The sequence below is a fragment of the Festucalex cinctus genome, chromosome 11 (genome assembly GCF_051991245.1).
Source record: "Festucalex cinctus isolate MCC-2025b chromosome 11, RoL_Fcin_1.0, whole genome shotgun sequence".
Lineage (NCBI taxonomy): Eukaryota > Metazoa > Chordata > Actinopteri > Syngnathiformes > Syngnathidae > Festucalex > Festucalex cinctus.
The window spans coordinates 21121215-21149163 of NC_135421.1; the positions used below are offsets into that span (position 1 = coordinate 21121215).

The 27949-nt window shown below is 39.3% G+C and overlaps 1 protein-coding gene across 1 annotated transcript in view; it reads right to left on the bottom strand.

Annotated features, from left to right (window-relative positions):
• The window catches only part of ptpn4a (protein tyrosine phosphatase non-receptor type 4a), a 52430-nt gene that overhangs the window by 289 nt on the left and 24192 nt on the right, over positions 1-27949 (bottom strand). The window contains exons 3-27 of the mRNA XM_077536367.1: positions 26251-26358; positions 25629-25671; positions 24534-24612; positions 23557-23601; positions 23203-23255; positions 20422-20542; positions 19853-19940; positions 18925-19013; positions 14692-14755; positions 13685-13857; positions 13174-13242; positions 12958-13092; positions 12181-12342; positions 10205-10364; positions 9848-9931; positions 9594-9650; positions 9305-9461; positions 7622-7788; positions 7419-7509; positions 7217-7278; positions 6894-7040; positions 6380-6508; positions 4566-4714; positions 3693-3828; positions 1-3602 (exon numbers count right to left, since the gene is read on the bottom strand). The exon at positions 1-3602 is cut by the window's left edge and continues 289 nt beyond it. Of these exons, the coding sequence (XP_077392493.1) occupies positions 3249-3602; positions 3693-3828; positions 4566-4714; positions 6380-6508; positions 6894-7040; positions 7217-7278; positions 7419-7509; positions 7622-7788; positions 9305-9461; positions 9594-9650; positions 9848-9931; positions 10205-10364; positions 12181-12342; positions 12958-13092; positions 13174-13242; positions 13685-13857; positions 14692-14755; positions 18925-19013; positions 19853-19940; positions 20422-20542; positions 23203-23255; positions 23557-23601; positions 24534-24612; positions 25629-25671; positions 26251-26358 (2922 nt within the window). The 3' untranslated portion in view covers positions 1-3248. The remainder of the gene's footprint in view (positions 3603-3692; positions 3829-4565; positions 4715-6379; positions 6509-6893; positions 7041-7216; positions 7279-7418; positions 7510-7621; positions 7789-9304; positions 9462-9593; positions 9651-9847; positions 9932-10204; positions 10365-12180; positions 12343-12957; positions 13093-13173; positions 13243-13684; positions 13858-14691; positions 14756-18924; positions 19014-19852; positions 19941-20421; positions 20543-23202; positions 23256-23556; positions 23602-24533; positions 24613-25628; positions 25672-26250; positions 26359-27949) is intronic.

The following is a 27949-nucleotide window of genomic DNA, read 5'->3' on the forward strand; positions in this document are numbered from 1 at the left end:
CACAATTGATTTTCCCTTTTATTTTAAAGATTTTTTTTTTTAATATACAACATAGTATTTACAGGGTCTAGCATTATTTACACAAAATTAACAAGTGGCACTGTGTAGTTAGAAGTTCTTTTCTCCCCTCCCCCTACTCGTGTCGTATTTTTTATTTTTTTAAACAAAAGAAAATAAATTTTAAACATAAAAAAGTATTTTTTCTTTTCAGTAGCACTACTTGCCACTCAGCATTCTACAAAGTGCTGTCCTTTTCCTAGCCATCTACAACAGGTTGCATCTTTGCAAAAAAAATTAAAAATACAGTTGAAGTCGGCCCTTCCCATTTTTTTTTTACCTCTCTAAAACTACCTTCAACCAGTACCCTAAATGCACCAATTACGGGTCATTAACAAACATTTCAATTATACAGTTCCTTGCTAGATGTTTGGTACAGTTGTACACATGCTCTCTGTGTTTTATTTTCTTGGTAAAAATGTCTTAAAAGTTGTATTGTTGTTTGTCTTGCTGATGCCGCTCACGGACCTAAAACAGTTGTTGGTTTTAAACTAAATCAAATGGAAAATTTGACCAACTCGGCTGCTGAATGCAAAGTTAGCTGGAAGGGAGCAGAGTGATTGTAGTGTTGTTCTTTTGAAAAGAAGCTCGAGGATGTACTGTCAAAAAACAAACGCACAGTTCCACTGTTCCAGCAGACCACGTGGAGGGAACAATACAAAGCATGGGGAGGATGGACGAGATGTGCTGTGAAAGCTTGATAAGTTTTGGAGAAGAAGTAAACTTCTTGATAGCGGACAAAGAAACTCGGCATGAAAGGGCAGGATAAAGCAGACTCAAAAATAATAATATCAAAAAAGGGAAAAGCTTTGATGGCACCACGTTTCATTCCAGTTAAGAGACAAGCAGGCTTAGAACAGACAGCTCCAAATATTCAAAAGACAGAGGAGTTATACGGATGCATCACAATAAATTAGAATATGGTGAAAAAGTTTGTTTATTTCAGTAGTTTAATTCCAAAAGTTTAGAGACTTATTTACATAGGGTCACAAGGGAAAATAATTCAGTCCTACCTAATTTCCATGTTAAAATCTATTAGCTTGTTTATGTAATATTCAATTTTTTTTAGCTGGAAAAGTCTATGAAATCCCAGATAGTTATGATTTGGCATTCAGATTTTTTTTGGTACCCTATCCTCTGTAACTTGATGAAAAAAAATTCACCTTTTTCTTAATTTCTGCAACAGAAGTATTGCTTTGCCCCTATCTCGTGGCATCCTGGTACCAAGGAACTATGTTGAAGTGAGCTGAGAGCACTATTTATAGACAAAAGTAGTGCTTTGGCATCATTTTGGTGGCAGTGGATTAAATTGAAGTGTATTGTCGAGGATTATTTAGACAAGAGTAATTATTTGGCACCAGTTCATTAGAGTGTTTGTTTGTTTGTTTTTTCAAAGTAGTGCTTTACCACAATCTTGTGGCATCCATATGCAATTATCAACATGTTTATGGAAGAATCTGTTGATTTTCACCATTCATGGGAGGGCCTGATCCCTTTCCCCAATTAGCAGTAGCTCATTATACTTGGGTTTTGTTAGCTGTAAGCTAGAATCAATGCAACTATATAAAAATAATACAAACATTAAATATTTCTCTGACTATATATTAGACAAGTTTGACTTTTTGAATAACAATGACATTTTCCAGAAATTCCAATTTATTGAGATGCAACAGTAGAGAAGGACTGAAAATGGAAACCTTGGAACAAAACTCATCCAGTCATCTTAGAACGCGATGAAAAAACACACACCTTACAGCTATGGACAATATTAAATCATATTTATCAATTAAAAAAAAAAAAACTCAATGAAAAACATGACGTGTTAATAAGTTAAAAGTCCATGCTGGAATTGATCACTTGGGCGGGTCAACACTCAGACTGCCATTCACTTAGCTTTCAAAACAAGTACCTTGAAATGATGGCGTACCATTAGATATCCTAAAATAAGATTAAATATTTTTAAAGAAAAGTGCTGCATGTTACAAATAATAAAAATTCAAGGGATTAAATACATGAAGATTTTTCTTTTTTTTTTTTCCAATAATGTGTGACATGTTTGTTTTCAGGCTTCGATATTTGTATTGACTCGCCAAATGGTTCAACTTCGTGGGAAAGAGGAGGCTCGCTCTGTGTGTGCCTCTTGTGGAAAATTCATGTACTACAGGGGTCCCTAAAAACAATTGACATGAAAATGCCTGTCATGACAGGATGCACGAAGACGTCTCAAGGATACGTTTGAAATCGGCCATTTGGGATTAAAGCAGCCATTTTGGCCAAATTTCGGGACTCAAACTCCTATTGGGGAATTTGCACCACTTGGAAGAAGCTCTCTTAGCAGAAAAGCATTTTCTATGCCATCCATTCAGTGTGAAGCATGTTGTCAAAAGTTTGATCATTTTGGCGTGAAATATGGGACAGGAGGGCCAATTTAATTTACTTTGAGTTCAAGTGATCCATGCGCACAAATAAAAAAAAAGAAAAAAAAAAAGGGGGGTTCCCACTTAACAGATCCTGAAGATGGCAAACCTGTTTTGTTCTTCAGTACGTCATGTCTCCCAGCTGAAAAAAAACCCTCCAATGTCCATCTGTCAGTCTGTAACGAAAAAGCTGTGAAACAATAAATTAAATAATGTCCCCCCCCCCCCCCCCCATCCTCACAAAGCAAAATAATTAACAAAGCAATTAAGAGGGATAAGACGACTTAAAAGTGGACTGGGAAGGTATGATGTTCTAGACTGGTACAAACATACAGCTCATTTTGTTCAGTGGACAAGGTTTGCGACAAAATAAAACACAATAAATACTCTTTAGCGAGGGACAAAAGATAAAAGGTTTATCTCTGTATCAGATTAAAAAAAAAAAAAAAAAAAAAAAAAGGCAGGTCTGTCTGGCAGACTCACTCACAAAGGGGGACCAGGTGACAGGAATGGGGGGAGGTGGGAAGCTTTTCCATCCATGGGACAGCTCATCCCCTCGGTACTTATGGCACAAAAGCAACTTGGTATCTTTGTAGACTTTGTGCGTAGCCTGAACACACAACAGCTACTAATGGTACCTAATCAACATGGCGGGATTGCTTCTTTAATCGGAACCTGTCCATGAGATTCCTGTTTGTTCTTCCCATTTTTTGTTATCATAAAGTGCAACAGTGCGTTTGTTCTCTCCTGTTCCTGCTTCCCCTGAAAAAAGTGTCACGGGTCGTCAGGATCGGGTTCAGGGTTCACGCTGGTCTCGCTGGTGGCGCTGGCGATGCTGGGCTCTTCCACTTCCTCCTCCGTCACCTCCCCAACGTCCAGCACCTCCACCTCTTCATCGTCGTCATCGTCCTCCTCCTCATCCAGAACTTCCAGCAACTCCACCACAGCCGCCGCTTCCTCCTCCCCTACCTCCGCTTTGTCTTCTCTCTCCTCTATATTCTCCTCCTCTTCTTCTTCCGGGTTGCCGTCCGCCTTCTCTCGGAGCTGGTAGACGGCAGGCGTCAGCGGTCGGACCAGGCCCTCCTCGTAGACCTTCAGGATGGCCTCGCACACAAAGCGGTACTGACTCTGGTGGAGACCGAGACAAGATGAATGAGTTACAGTCAGTGACAGAAGCAAGATTGGAGGGGAAAAAAAAAAAAAGCTGGCTCGACGTACGGGTGTCTGGATCATCATGGCTCTCTGGTCTCGCATGGTCCGGACGATTTCCAGAGGGTACACTGGCTGGCCGCACTCCATGAGACACAACGCTGTTTCCATGGTGATCAGTACACCTGTCCGACCAATCCCAGCGCTGAGGGAAAAGTAGGAGGCAGAAGGATGTTAAAAGTCACATACTGTAAGTGAAACTGAGGTTGGATTTAAACTGCAGGTCCAAATACCCAATTCCAATTGAATTCCTATACAGTTGAGGTTGAATCAACTAGTTAACACATTGACTTTACCACCCTACAATAAAGGTTAGAGCTGAAGACCCGCTTTTATTCTTCGGCTTTTATTCAGTGTGAATTGTGTGGCGCTCAAGGTCTTGTTTTTTTGTTTTTTTGTTTTTTTTTTAAATGTAATTATTTTTTTTATTTTTATTTATTTATTTATTTTAATTGTACTTATTGTGTTTTAGTATTTTATTGACTTTTTTTTTTTTTTTTACAGTTGGTTTTACTAGGTTTTATTTGTATGATCGTGTGTTGGTGCATGTGTAGCGCTTTGGAAACGCTTCTTTATAAAATCCATCCATCCATCCATTTTCCTAACCACTTACTCCTCACAAGGGTCGCGGGGGGTGATGGAGCCTATCCCAGCTGGCTTCGGGCAGTAGGCGGGGTACACCCTGAACTGGGTGCCAGCCAATCGCAGTCTTTATAAAATGTGCTATAGAAATGTGGCTAGGACTGATGCTGCTAATCATTTATTTTGGCATAAATAACACAGACGCCTGACCTACAGTATGTAGCGAATACTGTATGAAAACCTGTGCATGAGATAGGAACAAAAAAACAATGTTGATCTGCCATATCGCAACCCTCTAACCTGCAGTGTACCACCACTGGCTGGTCTTGCCCCGTCCTTTTGCTCCGAACCAAAGCAACAAAGTCCAAGAAGTCGGTAGAATCATCAGGGACACCGTGGTCGGGCCAAGCCAGGTACTGGATCTGGGTCAGCTCTCTCTGCTGCTCACTCTGAAAAGGTATAACACATGCAAGACGCATGATGGTGAATACGACTTTCTGGGAAAAAAAAAAAAATCTTTCATGCATGAGCCTAAAACATATCGCCTCAACATGACAAGAAAGAAATACGATTGGGGATTTGTGGTCGAGTTTACGGTGGTAAACAGATCAAAAACACTGTAAACCAACTTAAACATATCTCTTACTCTAAGTGATGAACTAGTTACATTTTATGTGGGTGAATCGAAAGGGATTTAAAATCTACATGACAAGTAGCAAACAGAAGACTCCAAAAGAAAGTCTTCTTGACGTCAAACCCACACACACAAACTAATATCCTTCACATTTGACCATAAGAAGAACAGAATTGCAGCCTAGAGCCATATAGTGTCAGCCTCACTGTTTGTGAAAAATTAAAGCATCTTATAAGGGTTGATGTCTGTGCATCAAAGTGCAACAAGAAACGAGTGCTTGGCACGTCTGCCTCACAGTTTGGAGTTGGAATCTCATCTTAGATCCTCCTCGTGTGGAGTTTGCATGATTGCCCCTGTGCTTGGTTCATTGTGTTGGAAATGCGGCTTCGTCCCACATTGCAAACTCAGGCACATTAGCTTTATTGAAGACTCTAAATTAATTTCCTGATTTTATATATATGTTTTTACATTCAAAATAAAGAGCTTTTGTTGGCATTTTTGTAATTGTGATCATTTTAGTCCCAATAACCGTGTTGTGAATTTTCCATACCGTTTCATCTCTACCTATAGCCAACACTGTTTCAGTGCACAAGTCTGCCTCAACACGGCAACATGGTCTCTATGGCAACCATTTGGCAGTATCGCTGCTTTGTAGACCAAAGCATTTTGAAAGGCAATGCCACATGGGAAATGGTCAGGAAGGTCAACTGGTCACAGATGTGCACACAAACAAAGAATTACACATCTAAACAAAACAACTCAGAAAAAAAGAACTCTGTCATTACTGTTTCATGTCTTTCAGCAAAGACAATGGTAGTCTCTAATTTAAAAGAAAGCAAAATAACCACCATGACTGTAAACAGAAAATGCAAGCAAACTTGTTGTCTCCCTTTCTGCTTTTCATCTTGAGACTTCACTCCTCCTCCTTTTCTTGTTCTTTAACAAGAATCTGACTGAACTGACTAGGGGTGGTTGGGTTGTCATGGCAACCAGATCTGAATACGTGGTCCACATGCGGGAGCTAGAAAAAGAACAGCCCACACCGCTCACTATGGCAACACACCTCCTCTGGATCCTCAGCTGCTCATTCTTTCCGAAACGCCGGCCGCTCTTGCGCCATGTTCCTTCTGTAATCTCCCCTGGTCTTTTCATCCTCTCCCTCTCTTGCTCTTTAATTGGGCGCGTATTGGCTACCTATACATTTATGCAACACCATCCTAAATACTGATAAAACCTAACATTTCAAATAAATTATTAATACTGCTGCAAATTGAAATTACCTTTACTTTTAGTGTCATAATTAGCATCTATTGAAAGAGAGGTACAGGAGGGCATTGGTTTACATTGTCACTGCAATGTAATGTAACTTAAAGTATGGTAACTATTTTTTGTTTACATTCCTTTTAGCAATATCAGGAGAATAGTGATAACCATGCTAAATTTTGGTCACTGACATGAAACGTTCATGCGGTTTCATCACCTGTAAGTGCATGAGAGTCATTTCCCGGACCAGGAAGGCTGAATTGCCCTCCTCGTTGTGGCATGTAACACTGAAGTCTCCATAGGGAGCGCTGCTGTCCGGGTTGGGCCAGTACTGGTGGCACTTCACCTGCAACCGACAAGTAAGACTGTAAATAGCCTGTCTGTATTTTAGTGTTTTCAAACGTCTGCTTCATTTCATGGTCGACTTATGTTGAATAGCAAGCTGTCAGACGGTCCCTGATTTAAATCTACCAACACTTGCAAACCAAGATGACTTCCATTGGAATTTAAGATTATTGAAGCCTTGTGTCCTAAAGGCTAAAAAGGGGTAAATTACAAGTTGTTGTTGTAAGTATTGTTGATGAAAGACTCAGGAACAATTATAAGGACAAAAAAAAAATGCTAAAAAAAAAAATAAAAAATAAGATCAGCAACTGTATTTCTCATAATATCAAGAAAGGGAAGGAAGAAAATGAATGACTGCTGATTTTCAAAGAAAATCCTTGACATACTCGTCCCCTCTCGACCTGCGTTGTGAGCATGACCACCATAGATGAACCCTGCTCCCAGGTCATTTGCCAAAAGTCAGGGCAGGTGTTCGGCAAAGGACCTTGGCAAGCTATGTAGCGGTTTATGAGACTGGAGGCGGGAATCTCCATCTGCGCACACACAGGAATTGAAATACAGGAAACTTACGAAACAGCTTTCACCTCAACTTTGATCTGGAAGCTACAGGTATGTATTTTCACTAGCATCAGAGAAAAAGGCATACTGAACTTTGTGACATAATAAATATAACAAATGGGAATTTACGAGGAAATAAATCAAAACTCACATTGATGTAATTTGCATTGATGTAGTCATCTGTGCTTTTCAGAATGACCCGCGTAGCATCATCTTCAATGGGAAAGACAAAACAAAGAAAGGAGAAAAAGCAACAGAAGGCAAAGTGAATGACAACAGCAAGCGTATCATACATAATATAAAATATATAGCTTATTCTGTAGTTCTAAATGTTGTGTGGCAATCACACATACAGGGAGAGATGTCTCTGTAGCGATTTTTGGAAACATTCTGAGGTAATTTGGCACACAGCATGGTCATCCCGGGCCTCTTCCTGTACAGTTGCTGAAAGAAACAGCAGAAAGTTGAGGTCACTTGATTGATAATCCAACAAAGAAATTGAAAAAGTTGGTAAAAATACTCCATCTGTAAGAATTATTTTTGCATTTCAACTCACGTCAAACTGGGCCAGTATGGCTCCACTGCTCAGCCCGTCCTTTAGGGCAACCATAGAGTCCCTCAAAGCATGCTGGTCCAGCTGGGTGGGGTCTTGAGGGGACTTCTCTGGGATGTACTGAAAATCTGGTTCTGAATCCACCTTCTCCTCCACCACGTCATAGATGGCTGGATGGGAAAAGAAAGAGATGTGTACATCTACCTGTTTCATCAAAAAACATACAGCTGTGAACAGAAGTTTACACATACAGCTCACTGACATGAAAGTCATTAAATTGAGGTTTTTATTAATTTATGTGAACCATCTTTTCTCAAGGTGGAGGGATTTTACAACATGCATCTTCTGTGTAAATCGACAATTGTTGTCATTAGATCTCACAAGTTCTGTGGAGTGTCCCATTGTTTAGAGATTTGGTCAAACCGATTTATAAAAATGCTCGTCAGGCTGACAATGACAAAGATGCCTTCCCTCATGAGCGCCACTTACTAAAAGATTTAACTAATTGCATCTAGATAGGTATAATTTTGATACCCAATAAGAACATGGAAGAAACGAGTTAAAAATGCCCAAAAATAAAATGACATTCATGCACAAGATGAGTAAGTGTAAATATCTGACCACAACTGTCCATACAGAGGCAAGATAATGTTGTGATCAAGGTGAGGACGATATTTAAAATGACAGCAAGACAAAATGGGAGCTAACAGACCTTCAACACATTTAAATGATATGTATCTGCTTTGATGTATGACTGCATGTAAATCCCCCTTTGACCCACTTAACGCAAAGCATTGCAATGATTCATCATCTTCAAACACTCCCTGAAGGTGCTGAAAGAACTGTTTGATGAGGTAAATACATATATAGCTGAGAATGAGATGGAAGAAGACAAATCTAATAAACATACATAATTATGAACATTCAAACCCAGAAATCAGATGATTGATTACATGTTCATTGCCTTTAGCTTCTTTCACATTTGGTTATGAATTAAGCAGGAGAAGCCTTACAATATAGTTTGAAATTACCTTTAATATCTAAAAAGAATATTATAGTATTACAGCTAGTGTTGGGAGTCAATGAGTTTATATTAGAGTCTGCAATCATGCATGGCCTGACAAATTATTGAACACGTATAACGCCGCTTCAATGAACAGTTTTGCACATGCACATAACACAAAATCCTCAATTGAGGTTGGAGGCTTTCTTGCTCAAGGGCATCGCGAAAGTAGTCAAGGTGCTGACTCACAATTCCTGAACAACTACCTGAAATTTATTTTTAGACTCCAACCTTCCAGTTCCAAAACTCCTTACAGATGAATTCTAATGACTTAGACTTAGACTTGACTTTATTGATCCCTTTGGGATGGCTCCCTCTGTTTTCATGGTTGGTTGTCGTCTCGACAGGCCCTGCAAATGACTGGCGACCGGTTCAATTCAGCCCAAAATCAGCTGGGATAGGCTCCGGCTTACCTACACCACTAATGAGGACAAATGCTACAGAATATTGATGGATAGATGATGCTGATCACATCTTCAATAGCACAAAAAAAATACTCCAATTCAATTGTGCATTATTTTATGACGTTTTGTAATTTGTTTTTTCCCTCTCACTTAGTTTATTTGGAAATGCTACTTTTTATTTATTTATTTTTTTTATTATTTTGTATGGCTACATCTTACCGTTTGGCCTGACCAGTAGAATGAGCTCTCCAGAGTGGCTCTCACAGCTAGCCTTGATGAACATGACAACCTGGTCGTGGGTGTGGTCCGAGATGTCCCGCCCATTAATTAAGACAACCTGGTCACCTTCATTCAGGCGGGGCACGCACAGGTCAGCCTAAAGCAGAAAGCGTCATCAAAACAGTCGAATGGGAGATTATTCAAGATCCATTTTGAGTTGTACCATATCCTGGAAAATGTAAGGGAGAGTCCTGACTGTATATCTGTGTAATAGTAGATGTTCACTTACTGATGTTCCAGGAGCAACTCTGGACACTATGATTGGCATCTTCTGGTCAGCTCCACCCTGAAGACAGACACAAAGGCAAAGGCTAAGGCAAAATCTGTCAACTTCTGAAATCCCTGTTAACAAGTCTAAACTACTGGGAGAATAGAAATCTACATGCACAGAATTACAGTCAATTAATGAACAAATACATAAGCACGGGACAATAACTACCACAGACCAGTCACCTTTTTTTTTTTTCTTTTTTTTTTTTTTACCTTAACGTTGAAGCCAAAACGTCCATGTTCATCAGGTCTCATCTTGATCAAGACTAGATTATCATGAGGGACAACTCCATTTAGCTGAAAGAACGAGTAAAAACAAACAAACACATTTTCCATTGAATTTCATATTCATTGTATTCAGTTGAGTTTTGCATGTTCTCCCCGTGCCTGCGTGGGTCTTCTCCGGGTGCTCCGGTCTCCTCCCACATTCCCTGGACTGGTCGCCAGCCAATCACAAATCACATTCAGACGGACAACCATTCAGATTAACAACCTCCCCTATGGGGCATCTTCGAGCCTTTAATAAACCTAACATGAATGTGTTTTGCATCATCTAGTCCCTTGACTGACCGTGGTCTTGTCAGTGTTGGCAGGAACATCGTACATCTCATTGAGGTGGTTGTCCAAGAGGCTCTGCTGCGAGTGGGCCTGGATAATCTGGCTCAAGGTTTTCCTGCTCAGTTGCTTGGGGGGCAGAGCCGGAGGTTGGCCGTCCACCCCATCGGGAGAACTGGGCATTGCAGAGTGACGGAAAAGACAAAATGAAACGTTATTTTGTGTATACAGTATATTAAAATTCTACTACTCCTGTGCAAAGTGAAGCAAACATTAATTTGAAAACAAATACAAAAGGTAAAGACAAGAAAAGATTAAGTGAGAGGAAAAAGGTCCCAAGACCCGAGAGGCCTGATAGCGTTCGTTGTCTATGTCACATTGAATTCATTTCAATGAAATGTGCTTTCAAGAGGAAGAAAAACACCCCGAAGCTCATCGCCACGACAATGACAGACTTCAATGTGAAAGGTTCATCAGGTAATGCTTCCAACAGCAACATGGCAAGGGTAAAAGACAAGCCTCACACACACACTGTCATTGTGCGTGCGTGTGTATGTGTGCGTGTGGTTTCCTCCTTGAGGATGTGTGCAGCAGTCAAACATTATTGCCTTTGTTTTGACTGCTGTTTCTGGTGCCACTTTGTGTCTTTAACACATGCACGTACACCCACACACAAACAGATGAACACTTTGTCTTTAAACAAGGTCAGCAGGACGGCAGTGCACAGCAGGCCTAAGATTGCATGGCCCAATCCTCTATGTTCATGTTGCATGGATCATGACTAAATGTAAATTGTATTTATCTCAAGTTATGCAAAAGTATAAGGGTTAAAGATTCCTACAGCATTTTAGACCATATCCACATTTGACCCTTTTGGCCCCCTCCCAAAAAAAAAAAGAATAGACCAAGAAAGTAAAGTCTGCCTTTTTCATAGGGACATTTTTTCAGTGGTGGCATTTAAAACCAACTTGTTTTCACAAAAGCTTTACTTCGCATCTGTGTGTGTGTGTGTGGGGGGGGGGGGGATATTGGGGGCAAAAGTACTAAAACATATTATTGTGGTGATAAAAGAGCAAACATTTATCAGCCAAGAATGAAAAATAACCATAGGTAATATGTGCTGTCTGACAATGCGAAGGCAGGTGATTATGTCATCATTTTGGCTCAGGAACAAATAAATGAGACAACAATTTGGCAACGGTGTGTGTGTGTGTGTGTGCATGCACTGCTTTGAAAGCAGCAGAATATATCCGCGATACAGTAAATATTTGCTGCTTTGTGCAGAGAGAAATATAAATAAAGCTATCAGCAGCATGATGAAAAAACTACTAATTCATAAACAACCTACTTGATTGTCGTTACGCTTTCTGTTCATTTTCATTATGTCATTAGTCAAGCAGTGCAAGCACTAAGCAGAAATCTCACTCCAGAAATGCAAAGAAAAACACAAAACAAAGTATACTGATTATTTACAATAACATTGTTGCACCTGTTAAATGGTATTGCAGACCTATTAAATAATTTACTTTTTATTTTTTTTATTTTTTTAAATCGTTCAAACATAATAAAGCGTGATGAAAACACCCGCTGATTACCAATACTGCCACTGTTAGGCAATTCACTCCACCCAACTCACTCACTGTATGCACATTTTACGAGTGTTTTTACAAAGGGTTAGTCTTTTCAAAGGGTTCAGATCGTGTCACTTAGGAGAGGGTGTGAACTGTTGGGAGAGGCCACAAACACAATCAGACATTTAAAAAAAAAAGTCAACTCAGCAGTGCTGTCAGACAGAGCAGCACTAACAAAAGATGAGTTGAATTTAACCACAAAATTACAGGGGGCACTATTTTTATATGGGAGACAGAACAGAAATCAGTTGCATTACTGCTAAATCCAAAGTTAGTTAAGAAATGTGCATCAAAATTGGAGGGAAAACGGGAGCAAGTGTGACCTAACTTCCACAGGCAGATAGGAGTCAGGACACTTACGGGGTGGAGTCCAAGCTGATACTGTTGGCCTGCGTTGAAGAGGCCGACTTGTGATTGGAGGAGAAGACGGGCAAGCTTGGCGACGTGTGTATCACATGATCAACAAGGTGGCCGACAGAAGACGGGCGTAGCCGCGTGCCCTCTTGTGTAAACAGCGAATTCCTAACGCACATACAAAGAGTTTGAGACTACAACTTCAAGGCCTACTTCGTCCAAAACAATTCATTAACATTGTGAAGTGTATAGAATGGAGCCAAATGGGTTGAGACTACACATCTTCTCTAGCTTTGATCATAAAACACAAAGCATATTCATTAGAATAGGAAAAAGCAGAGCGTATTTGCATCTGTAATTTGGCTTGGAATTCATTTGCTACTTAGAGGTGCAGCTTAATAATGTATATAAAAATATTGAGAACTTTATTTATTTTAGTAGTTCAATTAAAAACTCAGTTATTAAATATATTATATTTTTTTTCCACAATTATGTATTCCTTTATTGTATCAACAATTACACCAACCATTATTTTTTTAATAAAAAAAATAATGGGCTGGTGTAATTGCTGGTATTGTTCATGTTTATTGAGTTTACAAATATATACAGAAAATATGTTTCACTTTTTGAATTGATCTACTGATATTAGTGAACTTTGCTGATTGTTTGTTGTTCTAATGTTTTGAGATGCTCCCAAATATTAATTTTAAAACATACATTAAACATCAACAACAAAATATACTTGAAGGTTGTTTCATATTAAAGGCTGAAATTTGGACGCACTGATTGGGCGTCCCAGGCGGCGAGCGAGTCGGCAGGCTCTGGGTCTCTAGTCTTTCATCTGATAGGCTGTTCCTGCTCACCGTCTCCCAGTCAGTTCCCCCCAGCAACTTCCTGGCCAGAGGCTTGCTAGGAGATCTGCACAGAGGAAGTGATCACTTCTGCTGCAAATAAAAAAATATAACAGCTGCTGTGTGGATTTTGAATTGGCCAAACTACCTGGCAAACACTCTGTCCTTGATGCCTTTCTCCTTGCCGTACTGTACAGATTGTACCTCCGTTCTCCCGCTATGTGGAACAAGAACAAAAAAATAAAATGTCTAACTAGAGCAACATTAAAAAAATTGGCTGATTTGATTGTTTTCAAGTAAGTTATAAAATTCTGCTACTGATGTGGTGGTTTGTCTTCAATAAAATGTATTTACCACTCGTTATTTAAAATGGAATAATAAAAGACAAAACACCAACAAAAACATATTTTGCAAGTTGAAAACCCCTTTTTGGGTTATCCATGAATAATTTAGCTGTGATATTTGGGAGGGGGGGGGGGGGGGGGGGGAGCATGCAAGGTGCCCACAAGCCATCTAGTGTTTTAGCGTATAAAACTGAAGTGAAACAACTGGGTGTCTCAAATAATGTATGTACACCTCCATTTGCCAAAGCCTGGCTGTGAAGTCAACATGCTTTGGATTGTTCGTTCGTGTGTTAAATGCCACCTGCTTCTTCGTACCAGTATCGAAACTTTGAGCCGAGGGTGAAATAATGGGAGAAGAAGTTCTTCTGTGGCGGGATGGGCCGTTCCAGTCGGAAGAAGGTGTGGTGCTCAACACAGGCCTTCCACAGGTTCTTACAGGCCCGGTAGTTCACCATGTTGAAACCCAGAAGCGTCTCTCGGGTCTCAGTCTAAGTGGAAGGAAACAGTCGCAAGAATAAAAATGTCGGATTTTGACTGACACAAAAAACAATGTCATCTATTTTGCTTAATAACTGTATAAAGAGAGAAAGTTTCAGCATTTTCTTAACTGATACACAATGTTCATTGGGCTGTCTAGTTTTCCACAGGAAGTTAATGTCCTAGCTATGTCTCAAAATAAAACATTTAGTAGTCCCATGCTGAATGAGGCTACGCATTTGTCGGAAAGGTAAACTCCCACTGGGAAGTATGTGGTATATTGCTTAGATGTCACAGAGAATCTCTATCAGGAACCGCTAATTATAACCAATGAAACTAAACATATCAACAATTATTCTGAGAATGCTTAGAACAAGAGCGTCAAACTTATATTGTTTACGGACTACGTTTGTGGTTAGAGCGCGAGGCAGTCACAATTCTTGTCCCTTACCACATGTTCTGTTTGGGAACCCTAATAATCACCCCATCATTTTTTGAAATTGCATCTGAATTTGTTGCTGTTTAAAATGGCTGTTTTCAACAGCCATAAAGTGTGACAATTTTAATAAAACTGCTAGGTAGCTGAAACTGGCCCGAGGGCCATAAGTTTGATACACATGGCGCACTGAGTTTGAAGCAATGTTGCAGTGTCAACCTGTAACATGTTAACATTGGGGAACTTAACGCAAATGCAAAGAACAAGTACAATCTGTAATTGTTTTGTTATAAAACAGCTCGGTAACGCAATACCGTTCCATAACAGCAGGTGGCCGTAGCCTGTATACCACATTCAAAACACAGCAATCATGTTTTTTGCATACTGTATTGTGTTTATGAACACTTACCGCCTCTCTCCTCAACTGGACGAAAAACTGCTTGCATTTGAAGGATATTTTCACTATTTTCAACCTAGAGGAAAGAAATGACAATGAGTGATACTGTTTACTTTAAAAAGAGAACAACGCTTCTATTGGAACTTGATGGTTATTTTACGGCTGGTCATACTAAAATACAAAATGAACTGTTTATCTGTGGGCAGGGAAAAATGGAGGATGGACCAAGGAAGAAGTATTTAAGTAGTGTGGCAGATTTGGATCAGTGCAACGAAGCATGCCACATCAGGTTTCACAGCGCTTAAAATAAATCAGTCACGAGTTGATTGTTTTTTAAAAGCAAAATACAGAGAGAGGGCTAGTGATAATAAAAAGCCAAATGTTCTGACTCAGATCTCACTGGGAATAACAGTGGGCACAGATCCTGCAGGGAACAAGAACTTACAATGTGAGCCACAATGGCTGAATGATCGTATGTCCTACTGTCTGACTGAATCATACTGTAGTGTGGATTGATATCAGTTCATTCCAGTTGCACATTGAAAGCATTTGAGAGACGAGAGACAGCAGGTGGGGCACAGACCACTTAGTAGCCTACCAAAAAGTTCAGCAAGTCATCATAGAGTCAGATGCTTATCAGAGAGAGAACACCTAGCAATGGCAATGCAATAATTTTAAATTAGCGATTGAACATAATTTTGGTTTGCTGTTGAGTTGAGTGAGTATGCGACGAGATATGATAGCTTGGCATCAGCGAAGCTTGTAATGAGGAAGGCATGTTCCCAAGCGCCGTATTCTCCCATGGTTAACCAATGACATTGTAATATATATATATATATATATATATATATATATATATATATATATATATATATATATATATATATATATATATATATATATATATATATATATATATATATATATATATATATATATATATATATATATATATATATATGCTAATGTTTTGATGTGAGTGTGCAACATCATATGATCACAATAAATGGTATAATCCCAAGTCGAACATAGCTCGGAAAGCCATTCGAAAAGGTAAGCAAGATGGCATTTTGCTTTTCTTATTTCCTGAAAAGTTGCCATTTTGGAAGTGGTGCAGATTCTGCCCATCAGTGACAAGTTATACAATTATGAGTAAATACTGCCACTTTATTGTGTGTATAGTATACCTTTGTCTACACTGGCTAAGCTGAAAATTTGATGTCCCATTCTGACATGAGGGTGTATCGTATGGAGGACCAAAACTGCCAAAATTCAAAATAAATAAATGATCAAATAAATAAATGATCAAATAAATGAATAAATAAATGACTAAATAAATAGATAAATAAATGACTAAATAAATAGATAAATAAATGACTAAATAAATAGATAAATGACTACATAAATAAATAAATGACTAAATAAATAGATAAATAAATGACTAAATTAATAGATAAATGACTAAATAAATAAATAAATGACTTCAAGTGAAAATACAAAAGGATTTATTTCCATTTATATTTATTTTTTTGGATATAATTTTCGAATTATATATTTTTTAGATTCATTTTTATTTTCACTTATAGTCATTTATTTATTTAGTTAGTTAGTTAGTTATTTCGAATTTTGGCAATTTTGGTCCTCCATAGTATCGATTTTGGCGATATCATTGAAAATAACTGCCAGTTTCATTTTCTTGAGCAAAATACACATAAAGTGAATTTGTTAGTGAAACGTAGGCCATCTAAACACTATGGAACCATTAAAGCAGAGCTACAAAATTGCATCATGAATTTACCCCAGTCACTTTCACATGAATCTATCATCTCGTCTGCAACAGAGCATGATGTTGTAACCTTATGTTCAAATCAGATGAGCACACACTGTAAGAGGTGTGCTGATGAGCAGCAGAGTAATATAATTCCTTCCTAGAGCTCTATTGCTACTCTGACTCATCACCCCTTGCTAAATATATTTCACAAGCACACACAGAAGCGCACACACACATGCCGAGGTTGAGCATGAGTCATGCCCATCTACGTGTGCCTTATTTGTTTGGATTTTCACTGCTAGGAAAATGGTCAAATCTGAAAGATTTCTCAATTTCTGAATCAATGGTTTAACTTTTTTTTTTTTTTTTTATGCAATTCAAAACATGAAAAGGGAATAATCTTTGAAAGGAGAAAGGAAGTGACAAGAAGATCACGGCAAATGATCACAGCCCTAATTCTATCACACAATTGAGAAAAAAAAGAAAAAGACTGCAATGTAATGAGAGACTTATTTCTCCCACCAAATGCTAAAGGGCAACTGTTGGGGGACACCACTAAAGGCTCTCTAAAATGCTGAGCGACTGTGCGCTTGTCACTTGCTACAAAACCGCACACATCCTACACAGACGACAGAAGAGAGTAAGGAGAAGATGTTTCAATATTTCTGAAAAATCTGGTACAACACAAAAGCCAGGCCAGTCCAAATCAGCCACACAAGAAAAAAAACAAGGGCTAAATGTGTGTGAAATGGTAAAAGCCACCTCAACTAGTATGTGAGAGGTTATCATAATAGAGCACAGTACATTTTTTTCCTCAGCAACAAGAATTCCTGGAGGCAGTTCAGGTGGAGTTGTATCAACAATATCTACCGTTTGATTCCCCAATTAGCGGATCTCTGTTTGGTGGAAACAAATTAGTAATGACTAAATCTTTGTTGTTCTTGTTCTTGTTAAAACTACAGCCCAAATCGCACAGACCAAAAACTGAACTGGTTAAGAGGAGTTGCCAGGAATGGTCCTCACCAATAAGAAGTGCCCAGTATGAATAAAACAAAGGAATTTGAATATTTTTTTTCTAACAAAGCACTGTTCCTTATCCACACGCTTCTGAAATTGGCAGGTTTTCTGCTCTTGGCCACAGACTACAACAGGGTAGAGGCTAACTTTGCTAGGGGGAACCCAGAAAGTGAAACTGAATCTGCTGGCTTGCTGATCACGCTTCACATTGAGTCATACCGCAGCATCGTGCTTAAACAAACCATAATTTCTTTCAGCCGTGACGTCAGTTTAAAAGGTTCTTGTTCCTGTGTATCACGCAAGAATATGGGCAATCATCACACTAAATAATAGGAGTGTGTATTTTCAACAATAACTAGGCACACCTAGTGCCATGGTCCCAACAGGTCGAGTAAGGTTCGGGAGCATTCTCAACACTGTTACACCATGAGTGACTCACAGCACAGCTAACATACAATTGACAGCCCCCAGTCAATTTGTCCCATCCAGGTGTTCTCCAGGTGTCCTTGGGGGCATGAATGGAGAGATAAGTAGGACTGATTACTGGAAAGCATGATTTGTAGTTGCTTTGCTGACATTCACAAATGATTCAAGCATCATGCCCTATTTGAGTCTCTCCGAGAAGCTGCTCTCCCATACCCTACACTGCAAAAGGATTTTCCCCAGGACTTAATTATAAAAGAGTGCAATCTTCATCTAAGATTACTGATGTGTCCATGTCTCGCCCTCATAAAGCAAGACTGGGAGCAACAGGATTCTAATGACTTGGAACTTTGACCGTGGATATAAATATATGGAATGTTAAACAATCCAGTTTCGCAACTTTATTATGATCACAGTCACCAAAAGAATCAATGTCGCTGCCAAGGTAAATAAATCTCCACGCTCATACCAACCTGAGCCTTGGTATACCCCAACTGTTTGTTTTTTTAGGTACAGTCTACTTTTATCACCATTCACAAAATAATCAACTATCATGCCACACTTGGGCCTCTTTGAGGAGCTTTTGTTCTAATATTAGCTATACCAAAGGATTTTCCACACAGAATTGATTACAAAAAAAAGTGCAATTTTTGTCCAAGGTTACTGGTGAGCACCCAGGTCTGGCATTCATACTGTAAAGTATAAATGGTAGCACCAGGTTTCTAACTTAATTCGAATTGGACCATTATAAATATATAGAACGCCACACACAAGTTTGTGGTTTAATTACTCCCCATGGTCAGCCCAGATGCCAGTTGACCTCATGATCACAGTAACCAGAGGAAAGAATTATGCTGTCAAGGTAAGTCAAGGTAAATCTCTCCATGATTATACCAACAAGGGACTTCCCAACTTCCTTTCTTTAAAAATCAATGTACTGTACTGTAAATATCTGCATGTAAGAACTTAACTCCCAAATTCACAACAATTGGACTTGAACTTGATAGGTTTGCATGTGTGTTTGTGTCACTCACCATGGGAAATAGTTGATCCGTACCCTGTTCTTATAAATCACAACACCGGCAGACATCACCCCAATGAGTATCTCTGTGTTACTCTGATCCTGGAAAAAAGGGGGAAACAGAGCATGTGTGTTGAGGTAGAAGTATCGAGCGGAATAAAATACAAACACGGATGAGGACTGCAGATGGCAGAAAACGAATATTGGAGTCTAGCTTCCGCACTGTTTCAAAGCAACAATGTAGCGTTGTAGGTAACAAAGCCGCCTCTATGTGGATACACCTGACTAAAACCAAGAGCAGATGCTTCTGAGACAGTTGGAAGAGAGAACACAGTCGGACACCAACTTTGCGTGGGTTCAGGTTTTGTAACCCCGAGAGCTATTCCAACACAGTATAGCCTCTTTGGCAAATAACTGGAGGCTTTTTATCTTGCCACTGACAACTTACCCACAACTGTGTCATGATACTCCATTTGATAAAGAGTATCCTTGGAGTCAACTACTGTAAGGTGTGTAAAGGCTACATTTAGTTCAAGAATCGAACAGATATAACATACAGGTTTTTGGAATGAGAGAGGAAGCGGGAGTACCTGGCGAAAAACCATGTAAGCAACAAGAAGAAAATGCAAACCACACAGGAGAGCCTGAGATGAGATTCAAACACAGAACCTTTCAAATCTGTCAGCCATTTTCAAAGCAGTTGCCAGCCGTTTTACAGCATTTTTTGATTCAGCTTTCAAAACCCACAGGATATTGTTTATCACAACAGCATGCAGGTCACGTTATCCTGCTCTTATCTTTATGAAGGAACGGAGAGTGAAGTGCAGACATACTGTACAATGACTGTCTCACAAGCCATATGCCATTTGCTTTGGGGGCGGGGCTAGATAAACAGAAAAACAAGCACACACGCAGGCGTTAGCAGATCAAACTTTACTTACTCTTGCATAGTGCAGCTCTACCCCGTAGAGCTCTAGCGTGCGTGCTGTGTTCAGATAATTAAACTCCGACTGGGCAGGAGATAGACCACTGGGAGAGAGAAGGCGGAGACAAAGAGTCGAGTAAAAATACAGGCAAGGATCAGTGATGGTGGAGCAAATGGGTGGGTGGGGGGCGGGGGGGGGTGTATGGTGACATTGTAGGAAGGATAAGTACATGTGTGCGTGTGTGTGTGTGTGTGTGTTAATGAACAAGACATATGGTGAAGGAGAGGAAGAGCCAGAGGAAAACAAAACAAAAAAATAGGTTCTGAGAGAGTGTAATGGCTAAGGGAATGCCACATAAAGCAGTGGTCTAACATGAGCTCGTGAGAGCATTTGTGGATGTGTGCAACTAAGCAGTGCACAAACCAATGGCAGAATTAATGATTAAACTGCAACAAATGATCTCATAGATTGAATAACCCATTGTAATATGGAAAAGGAGAAGAGAATAGATGACACTTTATCGGTGCATCTCTTTTCAAGGACTAAAATGAAATCAAATTCCACACTCCTCTCCTCTGTATTACCTGTGCTGCTGGTGATGTTTGGCGACCTCTTTATGGAAATCTTGAGGTGGGTTGGGGATGAAGCAATACTCGGACAGATAGCCCAGAGGATGCTCAGTCTCATTGTAATCCCCCAATTCAGCTACAACACAGAGGGTGATATGGATCCAATGTCAATTTATCAGCAGAGGTTTGTACATTTTGTATTAACGGCATAAAATGAATGGCATCGAAAAGCTCAATGTCCAAACTTTTTTCCTTGGCCAACAATCACAGTATGTCAGCCATATTTATGTCACTGTACTGTAATTCACTGTAAGCACACATTTTCTATGTGTTCGGCTCTACACTGCATGGTTCAAGTGACAATTATAAACATGGAAATAGACCAAAATGGGAGAAAAAAAAATCAGATACAGGCATTAGATCTATTTTATTTATTTTTTTAACTTAGCACAATAATCGCTAAATTTTTTGGTCCTGCATATGTAAATTTTACAGAGCAACAATACTGACTGTTCAAGGACTGCAGGTTCAACAACTCTGTCAAGGGATCATTAATGTCTTTGAATTAACATTATCCAACAACAAAGCCATGTTAACTGTTTGATTTAGATGATTAAATCTGAATATAAAAAGAATGTAAGTATTCATTTTTCCAGGAAGAGAAATGTCAGGGGTAAAATCGTTCCCTTGTCTCTCTCTTTCATAGCCATCAGAGTAAGGCGGCGTGGATCAAATTCCCAAAGCCATTAACTCGATAGCTCGCACTTGAAGTTCAAAAGCATCAATTCGCCCAAGTAGTCCCTGGACTAACCTACACGTCTGCAGCCTAAGCATATTGACAAATAAATCCATTCCAGCCCGCCCGCTTATTGATGCGCACATAACTCCAGGGAGAAATCCATGTACAGTCGATAGCTAAAGTCTTGGAACGGTGTTGGTTGCAGTTATTACTTTGACACGGTTCAGTTCAGCCAGCATCAGCTCAGGCTTTCAATAATGAGCAGCAAAGCGTAAACAAGCTGTTAAACTCTCCATTTCAGATGATGGATTTATATGCGCCGATGGTAGTTTTGCGCCTGCTTCACCTTTGAACACCTTTGACACAAATCCTGACGATATGTTGACTCCCCCACTATTGTCAAAACTAACACCACATTTGCTTCATTTGGTGTAGACAACCTAATGCTGTTTTGTGTAGTTAAATAACAACAAATGTAGTTGTATTTTATTCTCAGGTCCAGTTTTACAGCTAAATTCTTTCTGTAAAAAAAGAATAATCATGATTTGTATGTATTTATTTACTTTTTTTTTGGCCATTATAAAATAAAGTGTATTTGCTCACTCACTACTGTCGGTGGCAGTGGTTCGCTCATTGTGTCAGCTTTAAGCAGGAAATATTATGTCTAATATGTGGGGGTTAGACTGAGCAAGAGATAGGAAGTGCATTGAAATAAACACTTTAGAGACACCATAGAAAAAAAATATTTAACATGAATTAAAAGAAAGGGACTCAAAGAGACTCAAAACTAATGTACTAAGTTAAGCTCCACTACGGGCTGACTATGTGCTCATTAAATGCAAACTTTTGCCAAGTATGTCCACCCCGTCCAAAAACTCACATATTTTGCTGTTTGCATGTACGAGGTCTTATCCAGTTTGTTTATTTAAAAAATGTGGGAGATCAACCAATATGATCTCTAACAGCATAACACCTGCTAAATACAATAACTGAGTTTCATTAGAAAATCAACATTTTAGGGTGAAATATCGATGTCCATAAAGCACCTTTGACATGATATTGACTTTGTTATGTACAGTATACTGTATGTATAAAAGCACCTATATTAGCGTATGATGGTGCAACTTTGTAGACACGAGCTACGGAAGCTAATGCTACTTATTTGAAATAGAAAAATCAAATTACATGCTAAGCATTTCCGCTAACATTTTGTAAATTGTAAACAACATAAATTTGTGGCATTTGACAATGAGGCTTTGATGCGGGATTTAGTTTGATCAGTACTGGCACATGGACCGAGCGTGCTGAATTAGCAGCATATGCAGCTGCTTCCAGCCTTTTTTTTTCTCAAAGCAAACATTTATCTGCATAATCTGGCTGGCATAGAGTGAAGTGAGAATTGAGCCTCAGACTCTGTTTGGGTTGTTCCGTGTTAAAAGCGGTAGTGTCACGATGTTGGCGCAGTAGGCCAAATCTCCTTTCTGACCTATATAGTGTGCAAGCCCACAAAATCAGAGCAAGTGGAGGGGGGGGGGGGGGGGGGGGGGGCTAGGAACCATAAGCAGATGAGAGCAAACCAACTGTGATAGTTTCTTGTGCTACAGTGCGTCACAAACAGCTGGCAGATAAACAACCTGCAGTAAACTGCGATTAAAGATCCCTGCAATAGGTGTTGTGCAATAAATGGGAGGTGAACTCTTGCTCACACCTGAAAAAGTATTATTGTGGAGTCAGATTTCAATAACGCAAATTTTCATTGCAAAATAGGCAGACTGTTAACTGTCGGGTCCTCCCTCTCATTTTGATTGGCCACTGTGGTAAATATGCATCAATGAGGATTTCAAAACTGCTCTCCACCATGCTGCATATTCATGTGCAGTGCCATTAATAACAAGACCACAGCTTAATTGAATAGTAATGGCTTGTGAGCAGCAGCCATAAGGGCACTGGACCAACCACAGCCATTACTTTTTACAGTGTGTGTACATAAAGAGAGGTTTAATGAATTGGATTTCAATCATAATGAAGAGTGAGTGTATCCAGGGAGCACTACTTACATTGAACAGCATAGGAAGCCAAGAGTGCAGCTGTGTTGTGAGGACAGGGCAATCTGGAAGCCAAGAGAGAACACGCACACACAGGCATACACGTAAACACACTTGCTAGTATGCTGTACACAGCCAGAAATTTGCTTTGGAGCAAACAAGATCACAGTTCTTTTTACACATGGGAGATTCCTCGCCATGTGATATTGAAATGGGAGAAAAATGTTTCTGGTGTCAACATTAATTAAACAAATGATATAGATGCAAAAAAAACAGATGAGCTAGGGATACCAATGTTCAAAAACAAACTTTAGAAAATGCAAAAACAAGTATACTGATCAGCCTATACAAGGCCATCAAACTCACCTTCCAGTTAATATGTCCTGCTTGATCTGAAGAAAATATTGGTACCTGAAGAGAGTAATACAACTTGACTGACTGATCATCATTATGGCTCCAACAGGAAAGACACTTTAGGGGTTTCATCACATTACCATCAACACGAAAATACCCATGATGACCTTTACGCAACAGTTAGTTCCGAGAGGCACTCCATGAGTGATGATGATGTACACTACAACAGCATTGGGACTTTTTATTTCACTCCGCCTCTCAGGTGTTCTAATGCATTAAATTGGCCTTCATCAACAGTCGGTGGTGACATCACATTGCTGTGGGTTGTTGAAGACTTAACATTGCAAAGATAGACATCTTTCCAAAAATACCACTTGATTGAAGGTATGAATGGTCGTCAGATGAAGACGACGGTAACCTATATGTCAACACATACCCCGGGTGTGATACTGTGATTAAATGACACATTAAGTATACAAACAGGGCTAACGAGTGTCCATTTGCCCCGTCAATTGGCTTCATTTCGCATTTCCGGATTGCTTAGTGTAACCTCATCTTCGGCACTTGGCCTACAGCCTATGACTGAATCACAGACATATGACAGTACATCACCATTTCCTCTCATGTGGTTGCTTGATTGCCATGACTAATATCAGTTTCTTGGTATAAATAGATGAATCAAAAACCTGTCATATTGATTCCTTTGATGAGATTAATAATACAGGGGGTCCTCAAATTATGAGGTTCTTTACAGTACACACGATATGGCTACGAATGGCACACAATGACCTAGCTACCGCAGTGGTATAAAAATTGTGTCACATGGGGCAACAATGCATGCTCCGTTACACAGTTTTTCCCATGATTGTTTTGATTTTACAGCCGATAAGTGTTTTTCATACAAGTATGGATTAATTATTACATTGCCACTGTGTTAAACTGTGTATAAAAACTGTGTAACAATAGAACAAAACAATAAAAGGTCTTACCGTGTGTATTCTTCCTGAAGTTTACTGGGATCGGTCACAAAGAATTTGACTCTGAAGCTCAAATTGTGGGGGGACCCTCCTGGGGGTAAATAAAGAGTTAGAAGAGGGAGCAGAGCTTAAAAGAAATGCTTCAGATGGTGTAATGCATTTGACTGGATTAACCTAGCAGCTAAATGCAAGACAACGAGTAGAATATTGATACAGTGGGGCTCAAATATCACATCACTACACTGTGATAGGCTATTCTGAGTTACTACCTGATATTGAAAAGTAAAGGCTAATATCGATGGTGTTAGGCGGAATCCTCTCATCTCCAAAGCAATCACTTTTCAGGAAACCAAAATAGATCATTTTGCTTGGACAATATCGTACATATCGTAGCCTACGTAAGGACTGACCAAAACTAACAATTTGTGGAGGGGAAAAAAAACAGTGCACAGGACTATCAGAGGCCTCTTGGCCTCGCTATGTTAGCAAAAAAAACAAAAAAACAAAATAAAACAGCTGGTAGTATCTACTTTTACAATGCAAAAATATTAAAAGTGTATTTATCCTAAGTAAATGTATTTGCGATACATTGCACATCACTGCCTCCCAATAATGAATATAAAAGATGACAAACATGGTATAAAACAAGAATGCTTACACATGATGTGTTGCATCAAATAAAATGTTCCTTGATGAGACAATAAAAAGCCCACAGTTGAAATAAAGTTCAAGCAGTGCTGCAGGACTACAGATCTCAAATTGTACTATATCAAAAGCGATAGTGCTTGATTGTTTCAGAGCTTGACGTTACAAAATTTAAATTGCTCACTAGCAAATATAAGAGCAGAGTTGAAATGGAGTTTAATCATCGCTTAAGGCAGATTTAACATTTGAAAACACAGATCATGTGGACTGGGTAATTTTGCTGGAGGTGGAGAGCAGATTTGCAGCATTGGCTCGCTAAAGGCGGACTACAGACTGCAGCTCCAACCGGCTGATGAATTCTGAATTTCGCGGCAATTTGGGAGAACCTGGCATGAGTGACTGCTGGAAAACCGTCTGAGCTGAGGTGCTTGGTTAAAGTGCTATGTTGTGGATTTCACCTACTTTTTAACTGCTTCCTGATGGGCTTGTTGGGATCCAGCCAGCGCTGTAAAATATTGATTGAGAGACACTTAGAGACACCATAACGCTTCCACAGCATGACTACATCAGCTAAATTATTCACCACTGGCCACACACACGCACACACAACTATCAGAAATATGCAAACACTTTGTGTGACGATAGAAACAAACTTGCATACCGCAAGAACATAATCGTTATGTGCCATTAATGGTTTAGATGGATAAAAAGGAGGTTTGCGGATGGATGGCAACGACTTTACTAATTCATTGCAGCGTGATAACACAAGTCTCACTGATGAACCATAATAGATTGCACAAGCGATAATAAAAACGTGTAGATAACAATTATAAGTAAAGCGCTTTGTGACAGCTCAGGCTCTTTGAAAGCGCTATATAGATAAACTTGAGTTGAGTTGAGTAAAGAAAAAGTAGCATATATTCTCAACAAAAAATCCGTGTATGCTTGCATTTAAGCTATTTTGACAAGAACGATTCATTTTTAAAAATGCACTGAAAAAAAGTCATTTGGATTTACTTAATTTGAACACGTACATCGGTTTATATACACACATACACCTGGATTATCCAAACATGATACTGACCGGAACATCCGAAGAGTCATCTGCCAAGTGCAGGCCAAAGTAGTCTCTTTCAGTCAGCTCCAGGTGCTTGAAGACAACGTCCTGCAAGACCTGCCCATGATCAGACTTCTGCACATAAGGACACAATGCAAAAAATATATTAAAAATTAATTGAAAAAAAAATATGAATCTAAAAACTTTGTTATAAATTTAGGACACAATATTTGCTTATTAAAAAAAAAAAGCACACATTCCTTTGCAGATCTCTGAGGTATGTCCTTGTCTGTTGGTGTTACAGAAATCCTCAAGTAAAACATCACAAGAGAGTCAGGGAGGCTAGCAAGAGCGAGGAAGGGACTAATTAAATCATATCTAAGTCAGTGGAACTTCACTGCAAGTGCCATGTTGTATCAAACTAGAGAGCTGGAAAGAGCATTTTCCCTCCATACTTGTCTGGAATATTTAAGTTCACAGAGATAAAACTCATTCATCAACAATTAGCAAGAGAGAACGTACAAAGAAGGAAGCTTGCCCGAAGGGGGTTTTATGTAGTAAAGTAAGTGTAGCGTTTGTAATGGTAAACTGATGTGCACGGGAAAAAAAAATCCAGTAACTTGCAATGTGATTTCAGATCTTCTTTCTGAACACTTCTAGTGAGACAGATCGCAACACTTTTGGTCAATTTGTTTAGATGAAGGGTAATCAACTGGCTAGTTACACACAGTCAAACTGCTCATGTATCTCCCTTCTATCATGATCAGCAACACATCGGTGGCAGAACCAAATCAGGGTGTGGAACTGTGGATCTAAAGGTAACTTTTTTTGTATCGGGAACTGAAGCATTACCTCAATGTATAGTCATTATTGCATCACATAGTTGTCAGTTTTCATTGATTGATAATGATAACATATTTATCATAACCAAAATTCAAGAAGAAGCAGTAAGAGTGAGAAGATAAACTGTGGATGCACGTGTGAAACAAAAATTCACATCTGATCCTGCTATAACCAAGTGTGAGTGTGTAACCACACCATCAGAGCTCCCGCGGGAGAATACGCGCATGCACACAGTCACTAACCTACTGCTTTCTTCCACCTCGCTCTCTCTTTTCCCTGCTGACACACTTTTACAGCCCAGTGTGTGACTGGCGTGAACACGCGCGAATTTGTCAACGTGCGCACAAGGCACATGCGGAAGGATAGTTGACAGTTGGCTCGTTGATATGGCGGGCCTCAAGGATCCCCAGCAGTCTATTAGCCCAGTGTATGAGTGTGTCAACTGACTCTGACTAACACAGTCTGTGCTCGTCTCATAATTTCCTTACTGCTCACTTCACTTCACAATTTACAACACACTAAAAATTGCATGTTCAAAAGGATATAATGTGTTGGAGTTAGCATATATCAAGGTTACCTGAAAAAACAACTGCAGAGTTCAGACTAATAGTTAGCTGTAATCCACAAACATGCATTGATTTGATTCTTGGCCATATCATGTTGCATACAATATGCACATTGCAAAGACACGCAATAATTTTCATATGGAATTTTTTGCTTTTACCAGAAAATGACCAATCAGACACAAACTTAAATGTGCATCACCATCCAATAGTTGAACATCATCTAGGGTAAGTACAATTAATTAACTAGGAACACATTGAACTTGCTTATTTTACCACATGAAAAAAAAAAAATCTTTCATTTGACAATAAAAATGTTA